The 19,148-nt window shown below is 39.3% G+C and overlaps 1 protein-coding gene and 1 long non-coding RNA gene across 9 annotated transcripts in view; one reads left to right on the top strand and one right to left on the bottom strand.

The window, feature by feature from the left end:
• BMAL2 (basic helix-loop-helix ARNT like 2) overlaps positions 1-19,148 on the top strand; it is a 125,237-nt gene that overhangs the window by 53,857 nt on the left and 52,232 nt on the right. For 6 of the 8 annotated variants that reach the window (XM_040488585.1, XM_040488588.1, XM_040488584.1 and 3 more), the window contains 3 exons: positions 7,880-7,921; positions 11,539-11,696; positions 18,450-18,529. In XM_040488585.1, coding sequence (XP_040344519.1) covers positions 7,880-7,921; positions 11,539-11,696; positions 18,450-18,529 — 280 coding nt within the window. The remainder of the gene's footprint in view (positions 1-7,879; positions 7,922-11,538; positions 11,697-18,449; positions 18,530-19,148) is intronic. The other 2 variants (XM_040488587.1, XM_040488586.1) reach the window with 1 other exon arrangement.
• LOC121038788 (uncharacterized) overlaps positions 7,933-19,148 on the bottom strand; it is a 109,059-nt gene continuing 97,843 nt past the window's right edge. Inside the window, exons 2-3 of the long non-coding RNA XR_005794502.1 lie at positions 9,323-9,388; positions 7,933-8,519 (exon numbers count right to left, since the gene is read on the bottom strand). This is a non-coding gene — a long non-coding RNA (uncharacterized LOC121038788). The remainder of the gene's footprint in view (positions 8,520-9,322; positions 9,389-19,148) is intronic.

The following is a 19,148-nucleotide window of genomic DNA, read 5'->3' as shown; positions in this document are numbered from 1 at the left end:
CCTAGTAGGACAGCTGAAGCTGAAGTGGTTATATGTCATGGGATCCCAGGGCTCTCCATGCACTGGGCACCCTGTCCTGACAGCTAAAGCTGAAGATGCAGGCCAGTGTTTCAGATTGTGTACACTGAGGGCCCTCTGGCAGGACAGCTGAAGTGAGTGCAGGCTGGGGTTTCTGGGGGCACTGCATGCATGGGGTGCCCTGGTGGGATGACTAGAGTTAAGGCAGTATGTGGACCAGGAGACCCCTCAGCTCTATACACAGTGAGTGTCCTGGTAGGATAGCTGAAGTGGGTGCAAACAAGTATGTTCCAGGACTGTCTGTACAGAGAGTGACTTGGAGAGGTGATGTACCTGGGCAGGGAGGGGTCCTGGGGTGCTCTGCCCAGGGGTTGCCATATATCACATTTTGTTTATTCATCTGTTGTGCATTTAGGTTGTTCTTATCTTTTGCCTATTGTGAATAATGCTGTTATGAACACTGATGTACACATATCTGTTTGAGTCCTTGCTTTAAGTTCCTTCGGGTATATACCTAGGAGTGGAATTGCTGGGTCATATGGTAATTCTGCTTAGTTTGTGAGGAACCACAACTGTTTTCCACAGTGGCTGTACCATTATATATTCCCACCAGCAAAGTGCGAGGGATCCAGTTTCTCCATATCCTTGCTGACACTTGTTATTTTCCATTTTTAAAAAGAATATAGCTATCCTACCAGGTGCAAAGTGGAGCAGAGTTACATCTTCAGAGAATCATTGTGGAAAACAGCATGAAAGATGGCTTGAAAGGGGAAAATCCAGCAGGCAGAGAAAATAGCTGAGAAGTTCTTACTAGGGGTTGTTTTCTGAGCATTGGTCTAAGAGAGTAGCTCTGGACAGCAGGACATGAAAAGGGAGAGACCTATTATGACACATTTAAAAGAGAATTAATGACTATTGTTTAGGGAGAGCAGGCATGCAAGAAGTGTCCAACAAGTTTTCTGACTTGGTTACCTACATGGAGGATGGTATTATATGTTGAGATTGAGGGATAGATGATGAATTCAGTTTTGGACACAATGAGAATGTATTATTTCTGGGATCTTCAAGTAGGCAGTTGGATGTGAGGGTTTGGAACTCGGGGTTGAGTCCTAGTCTGGAGAAAGAGATTCACACATCATTAATGTATAGACACAAGTGCAGGGATTGGCCTGGATGCAGTCACTGGGGGAGGTGTGTGGAGTGGGAAGACTTGGGGGCTGAGGATATACTCTGGGGGTACTTGGGCCTAGACACAGTAAAGGAAGGAGGGAATCCTACCACAAATGTGAGAAGACATGGCTCTGAAGTAGGAGTACGTCAGAAACCAAAGGAAGAGGGATTTCAAAAGAGGAAGGCATGGAGCGAAGCAAATCGGGGAGATGTTTGGATTGTATTTGCTCCCAATTTCATTCGTCTTTGTTTGATGTAGGGAGAAGGCCTACATTTCATTCAAAATGCAGTGAAAGTAGTTTTTAAGGAAAACTTGCATTGTATTTTGAAAAAAATTATGTCTCTGTCATATAAGATGCTACACTAAGAAAGTGCATCTAAATAATGCAAACATTATTGATATCAGAAAGCTTGTTAAATCCATATGTAAAAATATGACTATAGACCAAATGCCAGTATGGAGAAAAAAATATGGATAGCAAATTTACTAATTACCTAGGTTTGTGCTGCAAACAAGAAGTGAATTGTTTGGCTAACACAATCATGCCTTTTTCCTGTTCTACCAGGGACCATGAAATAGTGGTATATTTGGCTTTTGTAAGTACAGTAGGTTGGGATTTCACCAAAGAGGTGAATTCAGTGAGTGAGTTCATTTGCCAAAACATCTATAATAAAAAAAAAAGCATGATTCATAACAGCTAAAGTTTGTCTTTTGAAATTGAAGTAATGTGTATGTATATACAGTTCCAGACTAATAGGAAGAAAATCATTCACCTGTAAAATTATTTTCTGTTTTATTCCCTAAGTATGATGTTAGACTAAAAGGGGAAAAGAGAAAAGAAGCTGACTTAATCTAACCTAGTTTTTTGCTTCAGAGACCAATCACAGAGCAGACTGGAGATGATGACAGCAACAGGAGAGGCTTAATGGAAGACATACCAGCCTCCTGTTAGGTATATGACCTTGAGCAGTCATTAACCTTAGTGGCCTCAATTCCATCCTCTGTAAAATGGGGGTGGTGACAACTACATGATTCTCAAATGTGAGAATCAGATAACATATGTGAAAAAATATATACATATATATAATCTTTGGTTACGAATTCCTTGTTTTTTTTTTTTTTTTTTTTTTTTTTTTAATGTAATTTACTGTCAAGTTAGCTAACATATAGTGTATACAGTGTGCTCTTGGTTTGGGGTAGATTCCCGTGATTCACTTCTTACATATGACACCCAGTGCTCATCTCAACAAGTGCCCTTCTCAATGCCCATCACTCATTTTCCCCGCTCCCCCAACCTCCCCATCAACCCTCAGTTTGTTCTTTGTATTTAAGAGTCTTTTATGGGTTTGCCTCCCTTTCTGTTTGAAACTATTTTTTTCCCTTTCCCTTCCCCCATGGTCTTCTGTTAAGTTTCTCAAGTTCCACCCATTCGAAAACATATGATATCTATCTTTCTCTGACTGACTTATTTCACTTAGCATAATACCCTCCAGTTCCATCCATGTTGCTGCAAATGACAGGATTTCATTCTTTCTCATTGCCAAGTAGTATTCCATTGTATATATAAACCACATCTTCTTTATTCATTCATCAATTGATGGACATTTAGGCTCTTTCCATAATTTGGCTATTGTTGAAAGTGCTGCTATAAACTTTGGGGTACATGTGCCCCTATGAATCAGCACTCCTGTATCCTTTGGATAAATTCCTAGTAGTGCTATTGCTGGGTCATAGGGTAGTTCTATTTTTAATTTTTTGAGGAACCTCACAATGCTTTCTAGAGCAGCTGCACCAGTTTGCATTCCCACCAACAGTGCAAGAGGGTTGCTGTTTCTCCACATCCTCGCCAGCATCTATAGTTTCCTGGTTTGTTCATTTTAGCCACTCTTACCAGTGTGAAGGGGTATCTCAGTGTGGCTTTGATTTGTTATTTTCCTGATGATGAGTGATGTTGAGCATATTTTCATGTGTCTGTTGGCCATCTGGATGTCTTCTTTGGAAAAGTGTCTATTCATTCTTCTGCCCATTTCTTCACTGGATTATTTGGGTTTTTTTGGTGCTGAGTTTGGTAAGTTCTTTATAGATTTTGGATACTAACCCTTTATCCAATATGTCATTTGCAAATATCTTTTCCCATTCTTTAGGTTGCCTTTTAGTTTTATTGATTGTTTCCTTTGCAGTGCAGAAGCTTTTAATCTTGATGAGGTCCCAATAGTTTATTTTTGCTTTTATTTCCCTTGCCTTCGCAGATGTGTCAAATAAGAAGTTGCTGTGGCTGAGGTCAAAGAGATTGTTGCCTGTTTTCTCCTCTAGGGTTTTGATGGTTTCTTGTCTCACATTTAGGTCTTTCAACCATTTTGAGTTTGTTTTTGTGTATGGTGTAAGAAAGTGGTCCAGTTTCATTCTTCTGCATGTTGCTGTCCAGTTCTCCCAGGACCATTTGCAAAAGAGACTGTCTTTTTTCCATTGGATACTCTTTTCTGCTTTGTCAAAGATTAGTTGGCCATACATTTGGGGATCCGATTCCAGGTTCTCTATTCTATTCCATTGGTCAATGTGTCTGTTTTTGTGCCAATACCATACTGTCTTGGTAATTACAGCTTTGTAGTACAGGCTAAAGTCTGGGGGGCGCCTGGGTGGTGCAGTCGGTTAAGCGCCCGACTTCAGCCAGGTCACGATCTCGCGGTCCGTGAGTTCGAGCCCCGCGTCAGGCTCTGGGCTGATGGCTCAGAGCCTGGAGCCTGTTTCCGATTCTGTGTCTCCCTCTCTCTCTGACCCTCCCCCGTTCATGCTCTGTCTCTCTCTGTCCCAAAAATAAATAAACGTTGAAAAAAAAAAATTTAAAGTCTGGGATTGTGATGCCTCCCACTTTGGTTTTCTTTTTCAACATTACTTTGACTATTCAGGGTCTTTTGTGGTTCCATATAAATTTTAGGATTGTTTGTTTCAGCTTTGGGAGGAATGCCAGTGCAATTTTGATTTGGATTGCATTGAATGTGTAGGTTGCTTTGGGTAGTATTGACATTTTAACAGTATTTGTTCTTCCAATCCATGAGCATGGAATGTTTTTCCATTTCTTTGTATCTTCTTTGATTTCCTTCATAAGCTTTGTATAGTTTTCAGCATACAGATCTTTTACATCTTTGGTTAGGTTTATTCCTAGGTATTTAAAAATATTGTTGACACAGTACCACAACTATGAAAGCTATTTTTTATTTAGACAGTGAGAAGGAAAAGCATCCCTTAAGTTTTTATCTTAGTGTCTCTTTTTATCTGGCATATTTATAAGCATCTCTTTGTAAAGTTTATTAATTTTTCTATAGAATGAATTTTTAAGCAAGAAAATATTAAAAACTCAAAATATGTCAGATAAATATAATAGTTCAAAGGTAAGCTAAACTTGGAAAATGATAATTGTTGAGTCAAGAGGGAAATTTGGCAAGATGAATCAGAAACCTTAAAATAGTTATCCATAACATTGTATTTCTGAAGGGTTATCATGGGAAAAATAATCAAATATGCATGCACCACAATAGTATTAGCTATATTATTTATAATATTGAAATATCCAGTAATAGAAAATGATTAGATTATGGTTTAGCTAACCAATGGGCTATTTAATCATTTTCAGTCCTTTTCCCCAAGAATATCTGATGGTGTGGGAAATATTTGTGTTACAATGTTAAGTGAATAAGACAAGCTATAAAAAATTATACACTATTATCTGAACTTTATTCATTGTATGTAATATTCTATATATTATACATTCCATATATAGTATATATTCTGTTTATATATGGAACACACATCTCCATAAATAGACTATACACACATACACACCATATCTAAATTAAATAGTCAGAGCTGTTTTCTGTATGTATCTAGATACATGTTTAAGAAAAAGACTGGAAGGAGACAGTAAAATATTAACTATGATAATTTCCAGGTGATATTATGGGTACTTTCTTCTGAGTTTTTCAAGTCCCCCCTGAAAAATGATGCATTTGGAAATATATTTTTTAAATATGTATTTTTAGAAAACAACTTGCCTCTTTTTCTCTCTCTCCTTTATAACCATGGATTAGCTTTGTTCTACAGGTGTATTTATATCTAATGATCAGCATGGATCCTTATATTACTGTCTTTCACTCTTTTGGTTGTCTGAATGTCCATTTCTAATAGATTCTTTAGGAAGGGCTCATGGGATCATTGTAGCCTGAAAGTTGGCAAGTTTATAATAGTTTGTTTGCAGCTTTGTACTTGGAGGTCAATTTGGGTAGATATAAAATCCTGGACTCATATTTCCCTTCCTTGAGTATCTTAAATTTGGGCACTAAGAATTGTTGAAAAATCTACTAACAATCTTGTTTTCTTTTCCTTATTAGTGACTTAGCCTTTTTGCCTGGTTGTCCAGTGATTTTTTTTTTCTTTAAAGTAGTTTTAACTATGGGGCACCTGGGTGGCTCAGTTAAGTGTCCCACTCTTGATTTCACAGTTTGTGAGTTCGAGCCCCACATTGGGCTCTGCACTCTCAGCACCAAGCCTGCTTGGGATTCTCTCTCTCTTCTCTCTCTGCCCCTCCCTCACTTGCACGTGCTTGCTCTCTCTCTCAAAATAAATAAATAAACTTTAAAGAAAAATAAAGTAGTTTTAATTATGATTCCTTGTTGGCCATGCTAACATGGTTATGGTATCCTTTCAATATATAATTCCGGGATTTTTTCCAAATTTTAGAAAAATGTTCTGGAATTATAGTTTTAATGTTTATTTTGTTCTATTGTTTGGCATTTTTTGCAATCTCAGTCATATTTATATTGGGCTTATTTTTGTTTTTTGTTTTTTACACTTCTGTATCACTTTTTTTTTTTTTAATTTTTTTTTTCAATGTTTATTTACTTTTGGGACAGAGAGAGACAGAGCATGAACGGGGGAGGGGCAGAGAGAGAGGGAGACACAGAATCGGAAACAGGCTCCAGGCTCTGAGCCATCAGCCCAGAGCCTGACGCGGGGCTCGAACTCACGGACCGCGAGATCGTGACCTGGCTGAAGTCGGACGCTTAACCGACTGCGCCACCCAGGCGCCCCTGTTATCACTTTCTATTGAATATATTTTAAATCTCGTTTAAGTTTTTTTTTCCTTATTGAAGTTCAGTTGACATACAATGTTGTATTAGATTTGGGTGTACAACATAGTGATTTGGCAATTCACACATTCAGTGCTCACTATGATAAATGTAGTTATCTGTCACCACATAACATTATTATAATATTATTGATGATGTTCCCCATGCTGTACTTTTCATCTCTGTGGCTTATTTATATTTTATAACTGGAATTTTGTACCTCTTAATTCTCTTCACCTATTTTGCCAATCTTCTCATCCACTTCCCCTCTGGCAACCACCAGTTTGTTCTCTGTATTTAAGAGGTTTTTTTTTTTTTTTTTTTTTGTCTGTATTGATACATTTGGAAATATATTTCTTAAAATATATATTTTTTATTTTTTTCCATTTTATTATTGTTTTATTTTTTTAATATGAAATTTATTGTCAAATTGGTTTCCATACAACACCCAGTGCTCATCCCAACAGGTACCCTCCTCAATGCTCATCACCCACTTTCCCCTCCCCCCCCAACCCCATCAACCCTCAGTTTATTCTCAGTATTTAAGAGTCTCTTATGGTTTGCCTTATTCCCTCTGTAAGTTTTTTTTTCCCTCCCCCTTCTCCTCTCCCCTGATCTTCTGTTGAGTTTCTCAGGATCCACATATGAGTGAAAACATATGGTATCTGTCTTTCTCTGCCTGACTTATTTCACTTAGCATAACATTCTCCAGTTGCTACATCCATGTTGCTACAAATGGCCAGATTTCATTCTTTCTCATTGCCAAGTAGTATTCCATTGTATATATAAACCACATCTTCTTTATCCATTTGTCAGTTGATGGACATTTAGGCTCTTTGAAATATATATATTTTAAAAACTACTCAGCCTGCATGATTTTTTAATGTGGAAGGTATTCTGTCACCATCAGTATATTTTATTTTAGTAGTGGTCTGGTGACTCCATTTCTTAATGAATAACACGTACACATACATACACAAACATACATGTATGTATATATTCCCACACACATATATACATTTGGCATAGTCTGCTAGGGAATATGCTACTGTGAATATTAATGTTATTGGCAAGTGATCAGACTTTCTAGTCTTCAGTGATATTTTTCATCATCCAGATGAATTTTAACAAAATAAATTCCTTTTGTTTAAAGGTCTGAAATTCTTAATTCATTTTTAGGCTATTTTCATACAGCTGCCGTAAAATTTTTGGTAAAGCCATCAGTTGTTGAAAAATTATTCTATTTAACATTATTCATATTAAAATTCTATTTCTCAGGATTGGCATAAGATCATTTTTAAGTAGAGCACCAATTATTGTTCATTGTCAGCCAACATGGTTCCTGTTGCCCTGTTGGGGATCATGTGCCTGTAGCCTCGGGAGGAGAACCACCGTTTGTGTCAACAGTGATAATCATTTTTGGTCATTAGGAGCTCAGGGTAGCATTCGTAACTAAACACTGAACAGGAATTAGGATGATGGTACTTAATCTCACATTTATTTCTCTTTCAAGAATTAAATAAAATCTGTTTCATGTAGTTTGACATTTTATCCTGCTTTTTTGTAGAAAGGAAGATGGTGAACAACACGTACAAATGAAGTCCTTCAGGTACATTAAATTGTGAGATTGGCACGTGGTGGGTGGAAAAGGCTGCACATGCAAACCTTTAGCCAAAGTGAAAGGCAACATCAAGACAGAATTGGTTCACGAATATGAGGTTTTTCTATCTACTTTCTTTTCTATCTACTTGTATAACATTTTGTCTTAAGATGCCTCTAAATTTTTCTTACAAGAGCTGTTTATTAAAATATTTCCCTTAAGCACTAGAGAAGAGTGGGTTCCTTATATAAACAAATATAAATAAATATATAACCAAATATAAACAAAATATAAACAAACAATTACTTATGAGGAGCTTCTGATGGTTAGGAATTCATCGTCGTAAAATTCTCTGTCAGTTGTTTCAACGTAGTCTCAACATCAAGAAAAATTTTTCTAGATCTGGCCACATCTCAGTGTTGCTTTTTCGTCATTTATTCTGGCTTTTGATGTGATTTACAAAACTCTGGCATGGGTCAGAGTGGCAATAACAGTACACAGAATTCAGAGCCAGAGCCCTGCTGCTCCGTTATGAAGTGAGCACCAGTCTCTGGGAAGCATGCCTTTCCTTCATAGGATCGTCCAGATGTCTTGTCAAGTGCATCTCCTTGAAGAAAAGAACTTTATTCAAATGCTAGCTATTGGGCCTTCCTCTGGGTTCCCTGGTTCCTACCGTCATCATTCATTGTTCTCCACAGTGGCCTTGGTCCCACCTGTCCTCACCTGTCTCTAACCCACAGCTCTGAGAGCACCCTGTCTGCTGTACAGCCGAGGCATTGGGCATCTCTGTCCATTGCTGTTGTCCGTGCTGGTGGGTAATACGGGTAGAAACAAGAGGTGATCATTCTAACACGAGGATAACTATAACATTCTTCTAATCATTAAATTTTAATCTAAAAATTACTCATGAATAGACCAAAGTATGAGTGCATAACTAAATTTTATGTGAATACACATATAAATTTAATTCCATCCCGTTCACTCAAAAGGACATAGTTTGTTCCAGGAATGGCATTACCCAAGTGTGAATGGTTGCGGGGAGAGGGAAGTAGTATCTCCATCAGTCTCCTTTAGTGTTCTCCCCACCCCCCCACTCTTTTATGTAGAAAAATTACATTTTCTTTCATCTAATTTAAAGTTGCCGTAGGGGCGCCTGGGTGGCTCAGTCGGTTAAATGTCCGACTTCAGCTCAGGTCATAATCTCGTGGGTCATGGGTTTGAGCCCTGCATCAGGCTCTGTGCTGACAGTTCAGAGCCTGGAGCCTGCTTCAGCTTTTGTCTCCCTCTCTCTTTCTGCCCCTCCCCCACTCACGCTCTGTCTGCCTCTTGCTCCCAAAAATAAACATGAAAAAATTTTTAGAAAATAAAGTTGTTATAGAAATAGCTCCAAGCAAGTCTCCTACTTCTTACCCATCAGATTGTCCTTTGAAAACTCTTCTTACGTGGAAATTCTGGAGTTGCCATGATCTGAGTATTCTAAGAAACAGACAAATGCTTACAGTTAAGCGTGAAGAGTAAAATAGCCTAATTCTTGAAATGTAAGATCCACATTTTCCCCCTACATTTTCCCAGCTGTGAAAAATGTCTTATCAGTGGCATCTTCCTGCTAATTGGCAGCGTTTTTCTTGCCTTCTGATGTATTAACACTGAATTTCCAACAGATGGTGGCTTAGGTTTGGTGACATATGGTAACAGTGTAAAAGGTACTGAGGTAGTGGAGAGAGGGAAGTGATTAATCATGCAGTAGTCATAGCAAGTTTCCGGGAGAATAACCGAGCTGGGTTTTGAAGAAGTAGGATTTTTCTATGAATATAGAAGGGAAGGATATTCTAAGCCTAGTAGAGAGCAAGTCAGTGGAGATGTGAGAGGACTTGGCATGTTCGAGGACTAGCAAGTCATTTGGCGTTGCTACTAAATAACACTTGGAGAGGTAGGGAAAGCGTGGAGAGATGGAACTAACTGAGGGCACAAGCCCGGGCATGGTGAACCTTGAGATGTCATTAGGGGGTTTGGCTCTTCCTCTTAGGCAGTGGAAATGTATTTAGCAGCTTTGTGCGGTGGAATTCGATGACTTCATTTGTTTTAGAAGAATTTTGGAAGCGGCGGTTTGTATAGACTGGAAGAGGAAGACACTAGAAAGTATAGCAGGTTAAAAGGCTTTTGGGGATAGTGCAGTGAGCTCTCGCCTAATGAATTAAGGTGGCGACCGATGGATGGAGAGGAAGAGAAGACACATTTAAGAACTAGAACCTATAGGAATTTGTGATTATGTGGTTCCTCAGAGTAAAGAAGGAAGAGTTTAGAATGACCCTAGTGATGTCAGCAACCAAGATAAACTCTGTAAAAGGAGTAAATCAGGGGTAATGGAGGAAGGAGAAATAAAATGGGGGCAAATTGCAAAGAATGTATTCAGTGTAGGATTACTTGAGGCTTAAGGCGCTTGTGGATCACATAGGTGTGTAATTCAAGTTCTGAAGGTCGGGGCCTGGGTGAGGTATGAATGAGGTAGGGATTTCCTAGTAAGCAGCTTATGTACAATTGTAAAGTCTTTGCAGAAAGGAGGTATCTCAGGGTGAAGCTGTAAGGTGAGGAAAGAGTATAGCCAAACAGGGAATCTTGGGGACACCACTGTTCAAGGATCGAAGAGCTGGTAAAGAGACTAAGGGGACTGAGCTGAGCAGGAGGAATGCAGGAGCAGGAACGGTCCCAGAAGCTGGAAAAAGAATAAGAAATGTCAGTACTGTCAAATTCAAGTCAGGGATCAGCAAGGAACTGCATAAAATAAGGACACTAGAAATAGTTTCAGTGGGTCAGTGTCTGTGGGAGGTTGATTTTAATAGATGGAAAGCCTGTGAAGTGAAAGACATAGTGGAGATGGTGTTCTTCCCAGCAAGCCGGCTGAGAAGGGAAGATGGCAAGGAAAAAAATCCCTAGAATTGGGAAAAGGTTGTTTCCCCCCGCCCCCCGGATGGAGAGATTTGCACACACTTGTAGCCCCATGGGAAGGAGCTGTGGAAGAGAGTGACCTTAAGATGCTGATAGGTGCCGGGGCTCCTGGGTGGCTCAGTCGGTTAAACTTCCGACTTCGGCTCAGGTCATGATCGCACAGCTTATGAGTTCGAGCCCCGTGTTGGGTTCTGTGCTGACAGTTCAGAGCCTGGAGCCTGCTTGGAATTCTGCGTCTCCCTCTTTCCACCCCTCCCCTTCTCTGTCTCTGTCTGTCTCAAAACTAAACATTAAAAAAAAAAAAAAAAAGATGCTGATAACTGCTGATGATAATACCCGGGAGGAGTGAGCTGCAATGGGAGGCTACTCAACTCTTCCTCTGAAGACAGGAAGTTATAAAACTACCCGCGTGGTTCTCAGACACATCTTAATTCTTGAAGGCTTGCAGAAATAAGATAGGGAGGAAGGAGCAAGGGTAGTTGGTGGGGTGAAAGCTCCGTGAATGAGCACCGTCCCTGTGCTCAGCAGCGCCCTCCTCTTCCCTGAACTGCCAGTGCAGGGCCAGAGTTGGGAGCTAGGACCGCGTGTGCTTGGGGGCCTCCTCTGGCTCCAGCTGGTGCCTCTGGGGGAACCGTGGGTCTGCTCTTTGTTAAAATAAAGGAGGTTCTTTTCCTTCTTAGAGAAGCTCATAGTCAAACTGAAAAGCGGAGGAGAGATAAAATGAATAACCTGATTGAAGAACTGTCTGCAATGATCCCTCAGTGCAATCCCGTGGCACGTAGACTGGACAAACTTACGGTTTTAAGAATGGCTGTCCAACACGTGAGATCTTTAAAAGGTGAGTTTGGAAGTGGCCTCCACACTTGGATTTGTGAAGTCCTCCCTGTAATCAAGGTACTTGATTCATTCGTTCTGTTGTTATTGGCTACTGAGATTCTGTGCAGATGTGTCTTTTAGCTTTATAGGCATCAGTTTTTTATAGGCATCAATCTTGATACGTGCTGATATTCTGTATGTGGAAAGAACACAACTCTAGATATCGAAAATCTTGGTTTCACTAAAAGCTTTATCTTAAGTGCACACAGTACATTTTTCCATTTGTGTCATCTTCCAAGTCTTTTATCAATGTCTTACAGTTTTCAGAGTATAGTTCTTCCACTTCCTTGGTCAGATTTATTCCTAGGTATTTTATTATTTTTGATGCAATGCTAAATGTAATTGCTCTATTAATTTCTCCTTCTGCTAGTTATTAGTGTATAGAAGGGCAATGGATTTTTGTATATTGATTTTGTATCCTGCAACTTCACTGAATTCATTTACTAGTTCTAATAGTTTTTTGGTGGAATCTGTAGGATTTTCTCTGTATAGTATTTTGTCATCTGCTTATAGTGACAGTTCTACTCCTTCCTCACCAGTTTGGATGCCTCTTCTTTCTTTTTCTTATCTGATTGCTGTGGCTAAGACTTCCAGTAATATGGTGAATAAAAGCAGTAAGAATGAGCATCCTCATCTTCTTCCTGATCTTAGAGGAAAAGCATTCAGCTTTTTACCACTAAGGATGAAGTTAGCTCTGGGTTTGTCATTTATAGCATTTATTATGTTATGTTCCCTCTGTACCCACTTTGCTGAGTTTATCTAAATATTGTGTTTGCCAAATGCTTTTTCCTGCATCTGTTGAGGTGATCATACGATTTTTATCTTTCATTTTATAACATGGTGTATTTTGATTGATTTGCAGATACCAAACCATCCTTGCACCTCTGGAACAAATCCCACTTGATCATGGTGAATGATCCTTTTAATGTATTGTTAAATTTGGTTTGGTAGTATGTTGTTGAGGATTTTTGTGTTCTTCAGGGCTATTGGTCTGTAATTTTCTTGTTTTGTAGTGTCTTTGTCTGGTTTTGCAATCAGGGTAACGCTGACCTCTTAGAATGAATTTGGAAGTTTCCCTTTCTCTTCTATATTTTGGAATGATTTGAGAAAGGTAGATATTAATTCTTCTTTAAATGATTGGTAGAATTCAGTGATGTAGCCATCTGGCCCTGGACTTTTGTTTATTGAGAATTTTTTGACTACTGACTCAATTTCATTGCTGGTAATTGTTCAGATTCTTTTTTCCTGATTCATTTCTGGAAGATTGTAGGTTTCTAGAAATGTATCCATTTCTTCTAGTCTGTCTAATTTGTTTGCATAGAATTTTTTGTTCTAGTCTTTTTTAATGCTTTGCAATTTTGCAGTGTTGGTTGTAACTTCTCCTCTTGCATTTCTGATTTTGTTTGATTCTTTTTCTTGATAAATCTGGCCAAAGTTTTAACAATTTTATCTTTTTAAAGAATGAACTCCTAGTTTCATTGATCTTTTCTGGTTGTTTTTTTTGTTTGTTTGGTCTGTGTTTCATTTATTTCCACTCTGATCTTTATCATTTTCTTCCTTTTACTAACTTTGGGTTTTGTTTGTTCTTTTTCTAGCTCCTTTAGGTATAAAGTTAGATTGAGATTTTTCTTCTTCCTTGAGGTGGGTCTGTATCACTATAAACTTACCTCTTAGAATTACTTTTGATACATCTCAGGGATTTTGAACCATTGTTTACATTTTCATTTATCTCCATGTATTTTTTCCTTTCCTCTATGAGTTGTTGACCCATTGGTTGTTTAGTAGTGTTTTTTAGCCTCTACACATTTGTGTTTTTCCAGGTTTCTTTTTTTAATTGATTTCTAGTTTCATACTGTTGTAGTCAAAAAAGATGTTTGATAGGATTTCAGGTTCTTTTTTTCTTTTTTTTTTTTTTTCAGTCTTCTTAAATTTATTGAGACTTGTTTTGTGGCCTAACGTGATCTATCCTGGAGAATGTTTCACGTGCACTTGAAAAGAATCTGTATTGTTATTTTGGATGGGATGTTTTGTGTATGTATATCTGTTAAGCCCATCTGTTGTACTCTGTCATTCAAAGCCACTGTTTTGTTATTTTCTGTCTAGGTGATTTATCTGTTGATACAAATAGGGTGTTAAAGTCCTCTACTATTATTGTATTACTGTTAACTTCTCCCTTTATGTATGTTTGTGTTTTCCTTGTGTATTTAGGTGCTCCCATGTTGGATGCATAGGTATTTACAATTTTTATATCCTCTTGTTGGAGCATTCCCTTTGTTATGTAATGGCCTTCTTAGTTTCTTGTTATTTGTTTTGAAGTCTATTTTGTTGATATAAGTATTGCTACCCTATCTTTTCTTTTGCTTTCATCTGCATGGAATATCTTTTTCCATTCCTTCATTTTCAGTCAGTGTCTTTAGCTCTGAAGTGAGTCTCTTGTAGGCAGCATATAGTTGGGTCTTGTTTTGTTACCCATTGAGTCACTCTATGTTTTTCGATGGGAACATTAGGTTTATTTACATTTAAAGTAATTATTGATAGGTACATATTGGCATTTTAAAAATTGTTTTCAGGTTGTTTTTGTAGTTCTTCTCCATTCCTTTCTTCTTCTTCTGGTCCCTTCCTTTGTGATTTGATGACTTTCTTTAGTGTGATGCTTAGATTTATTTATCTTTATTTTCTGTGTATGTATTATAGGTTTTTTTTTTTTTAATTTTTTTTTCAACGTTTATTTATTTTTGGGACAGAGAGAGACAGAGCATGAACGGGGGAGGGGCAGAGAGAGAGGGAGACACAGAATCGGAAACAGGCTCCAGGCTCCTAGCCATCAGCCCAGAGCCTGACGCGGGGCTCGAACTCACAGACCGCGAGATCGTGACCTGGCTGAAGTCGGACGCTCAACCGACTGTGCCACCCAGGCGCCCCGTATTATAGGTTTTTGATTGTAGTGACGGTGAGTTTCATATATAACATCCTAGTATAGAGCAGCCTATATAATGGTCAGTTAACTTTGAACACATTCTAAAAGCACTACATTTGTACTCCCCCTCTCCACATTTTATATATATGATGTCACAGTTTACATCTGTTTTATTTCGTGTATCCTTTGATTTTTATAGATATAATTTTACTACCTTTGTCTTATAACTGTCATTCTAGTTTTATAAGTGGTGGATCCACTACCTTTACTACATAGTTGTTTTTACCAGTGAAATATTTTTCTTTCATAATGTTCTAGTCATAGCCCCTTCTTTTCTGCCTAAGAAGTCCCTTTAACAAAAAATAGTACTTTCAATCACCTTCCTTAGATTTCCACATGTGGTACAACAGTGTCTTCTCCATTCTAACCAGCTGACTGTGTGCAGATCCAAAGAGCAGGCGGTGGGGAAAAGAACGTATAGCCTTGATCGCTTCAATGCCATGCAGAATGGCACAAGCGTGGGGATACTGCTTGGCAGGCTTCCTTTTGGGAGTGTGACTGGAGGTCTCATTTTCATAACTGTTGTGAAATAAGATTCTCTTTTACCCACAACTGGATCTTGCATAAGTTGTATGCAATATTTCCTTTAAGTCTTTTGGCAGTGAACATTTGCAGGCTCAACTGAGGTCGTTTGATTGCAACCCTAAAATTACCCAACAATTTTCACATTTGTAAGGCCCTGAGGGAGGAGGACCTAAGGGAAAAGCCACAAATCTATCGATTAATTCAACAATCATGCACTGGGCAGCAAGTAGCTTCCTGTCTATGCTGGGAACTTGAAAAGGAAGCAAGATCTCTATGCTCTAGGGGTTCACGGTAAGCAAGAGCAACAGACCCCGGCAGAGATCATTAAAACCTAGTGTGATAAATGCTACAGTAGAAGTATGAGTGACAGGAGCAGCAATAGAAGCTCCGTGGGGATAAGACACTGTCTAAATCCAGAGCAGATTCTGTGGCATGGAGCACAGGTTTTTGCCTTGGGCCCTTCTAAGCTGAAGTGCGGCGATCAAGTACTCCTCGCACATCCTGAGCATACCCTTTAGTCAGTGCTGCCCACAAGTGAGAGGACTTAAGGCCACTGGGTCTGTCTGCATTCCAGGGCATTTACCAGCATATACCCCCAGCTCGCACCACAAAAGCCTAGACACGGAATCATCAGAGGGCTGCAGGTGGATCGTGTTATTTGGGTCCCTACGTAATTACTTTAAAGACAGAAGGATGGCGAATAATTTTTTGTACTATACTCTCAGCAGTGCTTCTCAAATTAGCTGGGTGGAGGACAAGTGTTATCCACTCCCATCCATTGTGAAATACACTTAATTACTGGAAAAAGGATCGGGGCTGGGATCCACAACAGTGTCAATTCCATAAGGGTCTAAATGCTTGTTCTTAGTTTCTGTACTCACCTGCCACAGTTTGCTGCTGACATTGGTCCGCAGACCACACTTAGAGTAGCCCTTCTTTTCATCATGTGCCGTCAGAGAAACTGTGGGCATTATATGTGTGCAGTCATAACACTGGGGCCCAGTAGGGTACAATGGTACATGCATATAGTCCCAGAAGCAAACCTCCTGGGTTCAAATCTTGGCTCTTCGACTTAAGAGCTGTGTGACTTACTCCCATTATTTAACATTCTAATCCTCAGCTTCTGTATCTGTAACAGGAAGGATGCACTTACCTGATAGGGTCGTTGTCAAGAGTAAAGAATAATATATATAAAGGACAAGCACAGTGTTTACTCATGTTGGAGTTGGTAAGAGGAGGAGGGGGAGGAATAGTTACTGTGATTTCGATCATTTTAACCTAACGAACACTGTCATAAAGGTGAGCAACCATGTTTCCTCATTGGTTTTTGCCAGCAGAAATCTGAGAATCCAAATTCATTATCCCTCATTGGCACATGTACAGAATGTCACGGCATGCATTTTATTAACACACCTCACCCCAGCTTTAGCTCTGCCCTTGCTCCCCTCATTTTCTCAAGAGCACGTCCTCACTCACTGTCAGGGCTCGCCTATTCTGGCCAATTTACCCTGACAAGGTTTCCCCAGCATCCCTCTGCCAACCTTGCTTCAAGCCAGACAAGCATTTATCACTGCTTTGCTCAAATTGATGTATTGCTGTACCCTGGCCTGGAACGCAGTCTGTATCTTTCAGCTCTTTCTCAACTTCCTCCCACCAGGTTGCTGTGTAGTAATTATAACAAGAAATCGTTTGAGGGAATTCTTGGTGGCCTACCTAGAAGACAGATTCTGAAAAATAGATTTTTTTTTTTTTTTTTAAGAGAGAGAGCATGAAATCTGGGGAGAGACAGAGAGAGAGAAAATCTTAATCAGGCTCCATGCTCAGCACAGAGCCCCACATGGGGCTCGATCCCATCACCCCAGGATCATGACCTGACCCAAAATTAAGAGACGGTCATTCAACTGACTGAGCTACCCAGATACCCCTGACAGGTTTTCGTTTACTTATGCAAGGCTCATAATGGTGCTACCAATCTGAGAAAACGTTATCAAATCTTACCATGAGGTGTGATTCCCTCCTCCCCACCCCCCATCACTTAGGTATTTTGTGAGTTTGAGCTGCAAATCCATCCAAGGACCACTATGTAGTTAAAATATCTCAAGGTAGAGGGGAGGACCCTCTCAGGGCATTAACCCATCTTTCTCTTGCAAAACCAACTTTTCTTGCGATCCTCAGGAAGAAGGCTTGGGGTTAGGGATGTTGAGAAGTAAAAGGGAGGGAAAGTTGATTTACCTGTGAATCACCCTTGCCTGGAGGTTATCTAGAGACTGGGCACCTAGGCTTGGTGGACTGTCCCCTGCGCCCCCTTGTGGCCACAAAGGGCTTTCTCCTGTCAAGGTGGGTAGATGCCTTCAGGGCAAATGTGATTTGGTGCTTCCCTTACTTCTCTCATTCAAACTTTGACCTAGGTTTTGACCTGCTGATTCCTTATTTTGCCAGCTGTTCAGTTACTTTAATACAATATACTCTGTGCTTAGGGCTTGCATTATTTCGTTTATATTTTATACATATTTGTATATTATCAGAAGTCTCCCTATGATTTTTATTTTTTATTTATTTTTTTTTTAATTTTTTTTTCAATGTTTATTTATTTTTGGGACAGAGAGAGACAGAGCATGAACGGGGGAGGGGCAGAGAGAGAGGGAGACACAGAATCGGAAACAGGCTCCAGGCTCTGAGCCATCAGCCCAGAGCCCGACACGGGGCTCGAACTCACGGACCGCGACGAGATCGTGACCTGGCTGAAGTCGGACGCTTAACCGACTGCGCCACCCAGGCTCCCCTCCCTATGATTTTTAAAGAGCTATATGGAAAATTTTATGAATCCATAGAAATGGTTTAAAATTCCACAGTTTTCCTCTTTGGGGTAATTCACATGATCAGTTTTAATAAGCTAAGAAATTACAGAAATAAGTAGATCGTTGAATATTGTTGCATGTTGTAGTGTTAGAGATACCACTCTTTTTAAATACAGCTCCTACTGTCTACACATCTAAGTATAAGGGAATAAGTAGTTCTAAGAATTTACAGCATAAAAGCAGGACATTTTAATCTAGTAATAATGAAAGAATGATCACAATAAGGTCTTAGAAAGTGCTAAAAGAGAAAATACCATTTTCAATATTGGCAGGAGCAACAGTGCTAATATTCACTGAGCACTTACTACGTTTCCAACTCTACACTATTTTCCATAACTTTTGGATTTATTTTTAGGTATGACTAATTCTTATGCAGGAGATAATTATAGACCTTCATTTATTCAGGATAATGAGCTCAGACACTTAATCCTTAAGGTAAGTAAAGAGATCTATTTGTCTAAGCTGCGTTTGTCCTTTCTACTTTGCTTGAGTAGGACACAGACTTTCTTCAGTTTGCTTCCAGTTGTAAACACACGGGACTCTCGATTACACCACATTTCCCTTAATACAAAAATAAGTTGCACAAGTAACCGTGCCTTAGCGTGGGATGATGAAAGTAGAGACGGGGTAGGTACTTTCCAATGTACAGAGCAAAGCTTGTCTTTAATGCTAAACTTACACCACCTACTGCACTCACCTCCTATGCCATGGGATCTGTTCCCCCATCACCACCACCTTCAAAGTCATCTACTTCATATCCTATTCCTTCAGTATTCTGTTCTCTGAACATTAGCCAGTTACTATTATGAGCTATCAGTTGATGCTTTGACATTTTTGTTCTCATCATTACATATGCATGGGTTTTCAGATTCACTGGTCTAGAGGTTTATTTGACATGGAAAATATGGCCATGTCATTGGCTTATCCTGCCCCCAGGAGGTGATAAGTGTCTTGATCTTGTGCTATGACTCCTGGCCTTTAAGCCGCAGAATGATTAAACAGAAAGATTCTTTATATATATATATATATATATATATATATATATATATATATA

Source organism: Herpailurus yagouaroundi, unplaced genomic scaffold, assembly GCF_014898765.1.
Source record: "Herpailurus yagouaroundi ecotype Mexico unplaced genomic scaffold, PumYag 166, whole genome shotgun sequence".
In the NCBI taxonomy this organism is placed as follows: Eukaryota; Metazoa; Chordata; class Mammalia; order Carnivora; family Felidae; genus Herpailurus; species Herpailurus yagouaroundi.
This window is presented reverse-complemented; position numbering and strand designations above follow the sequence as displayed.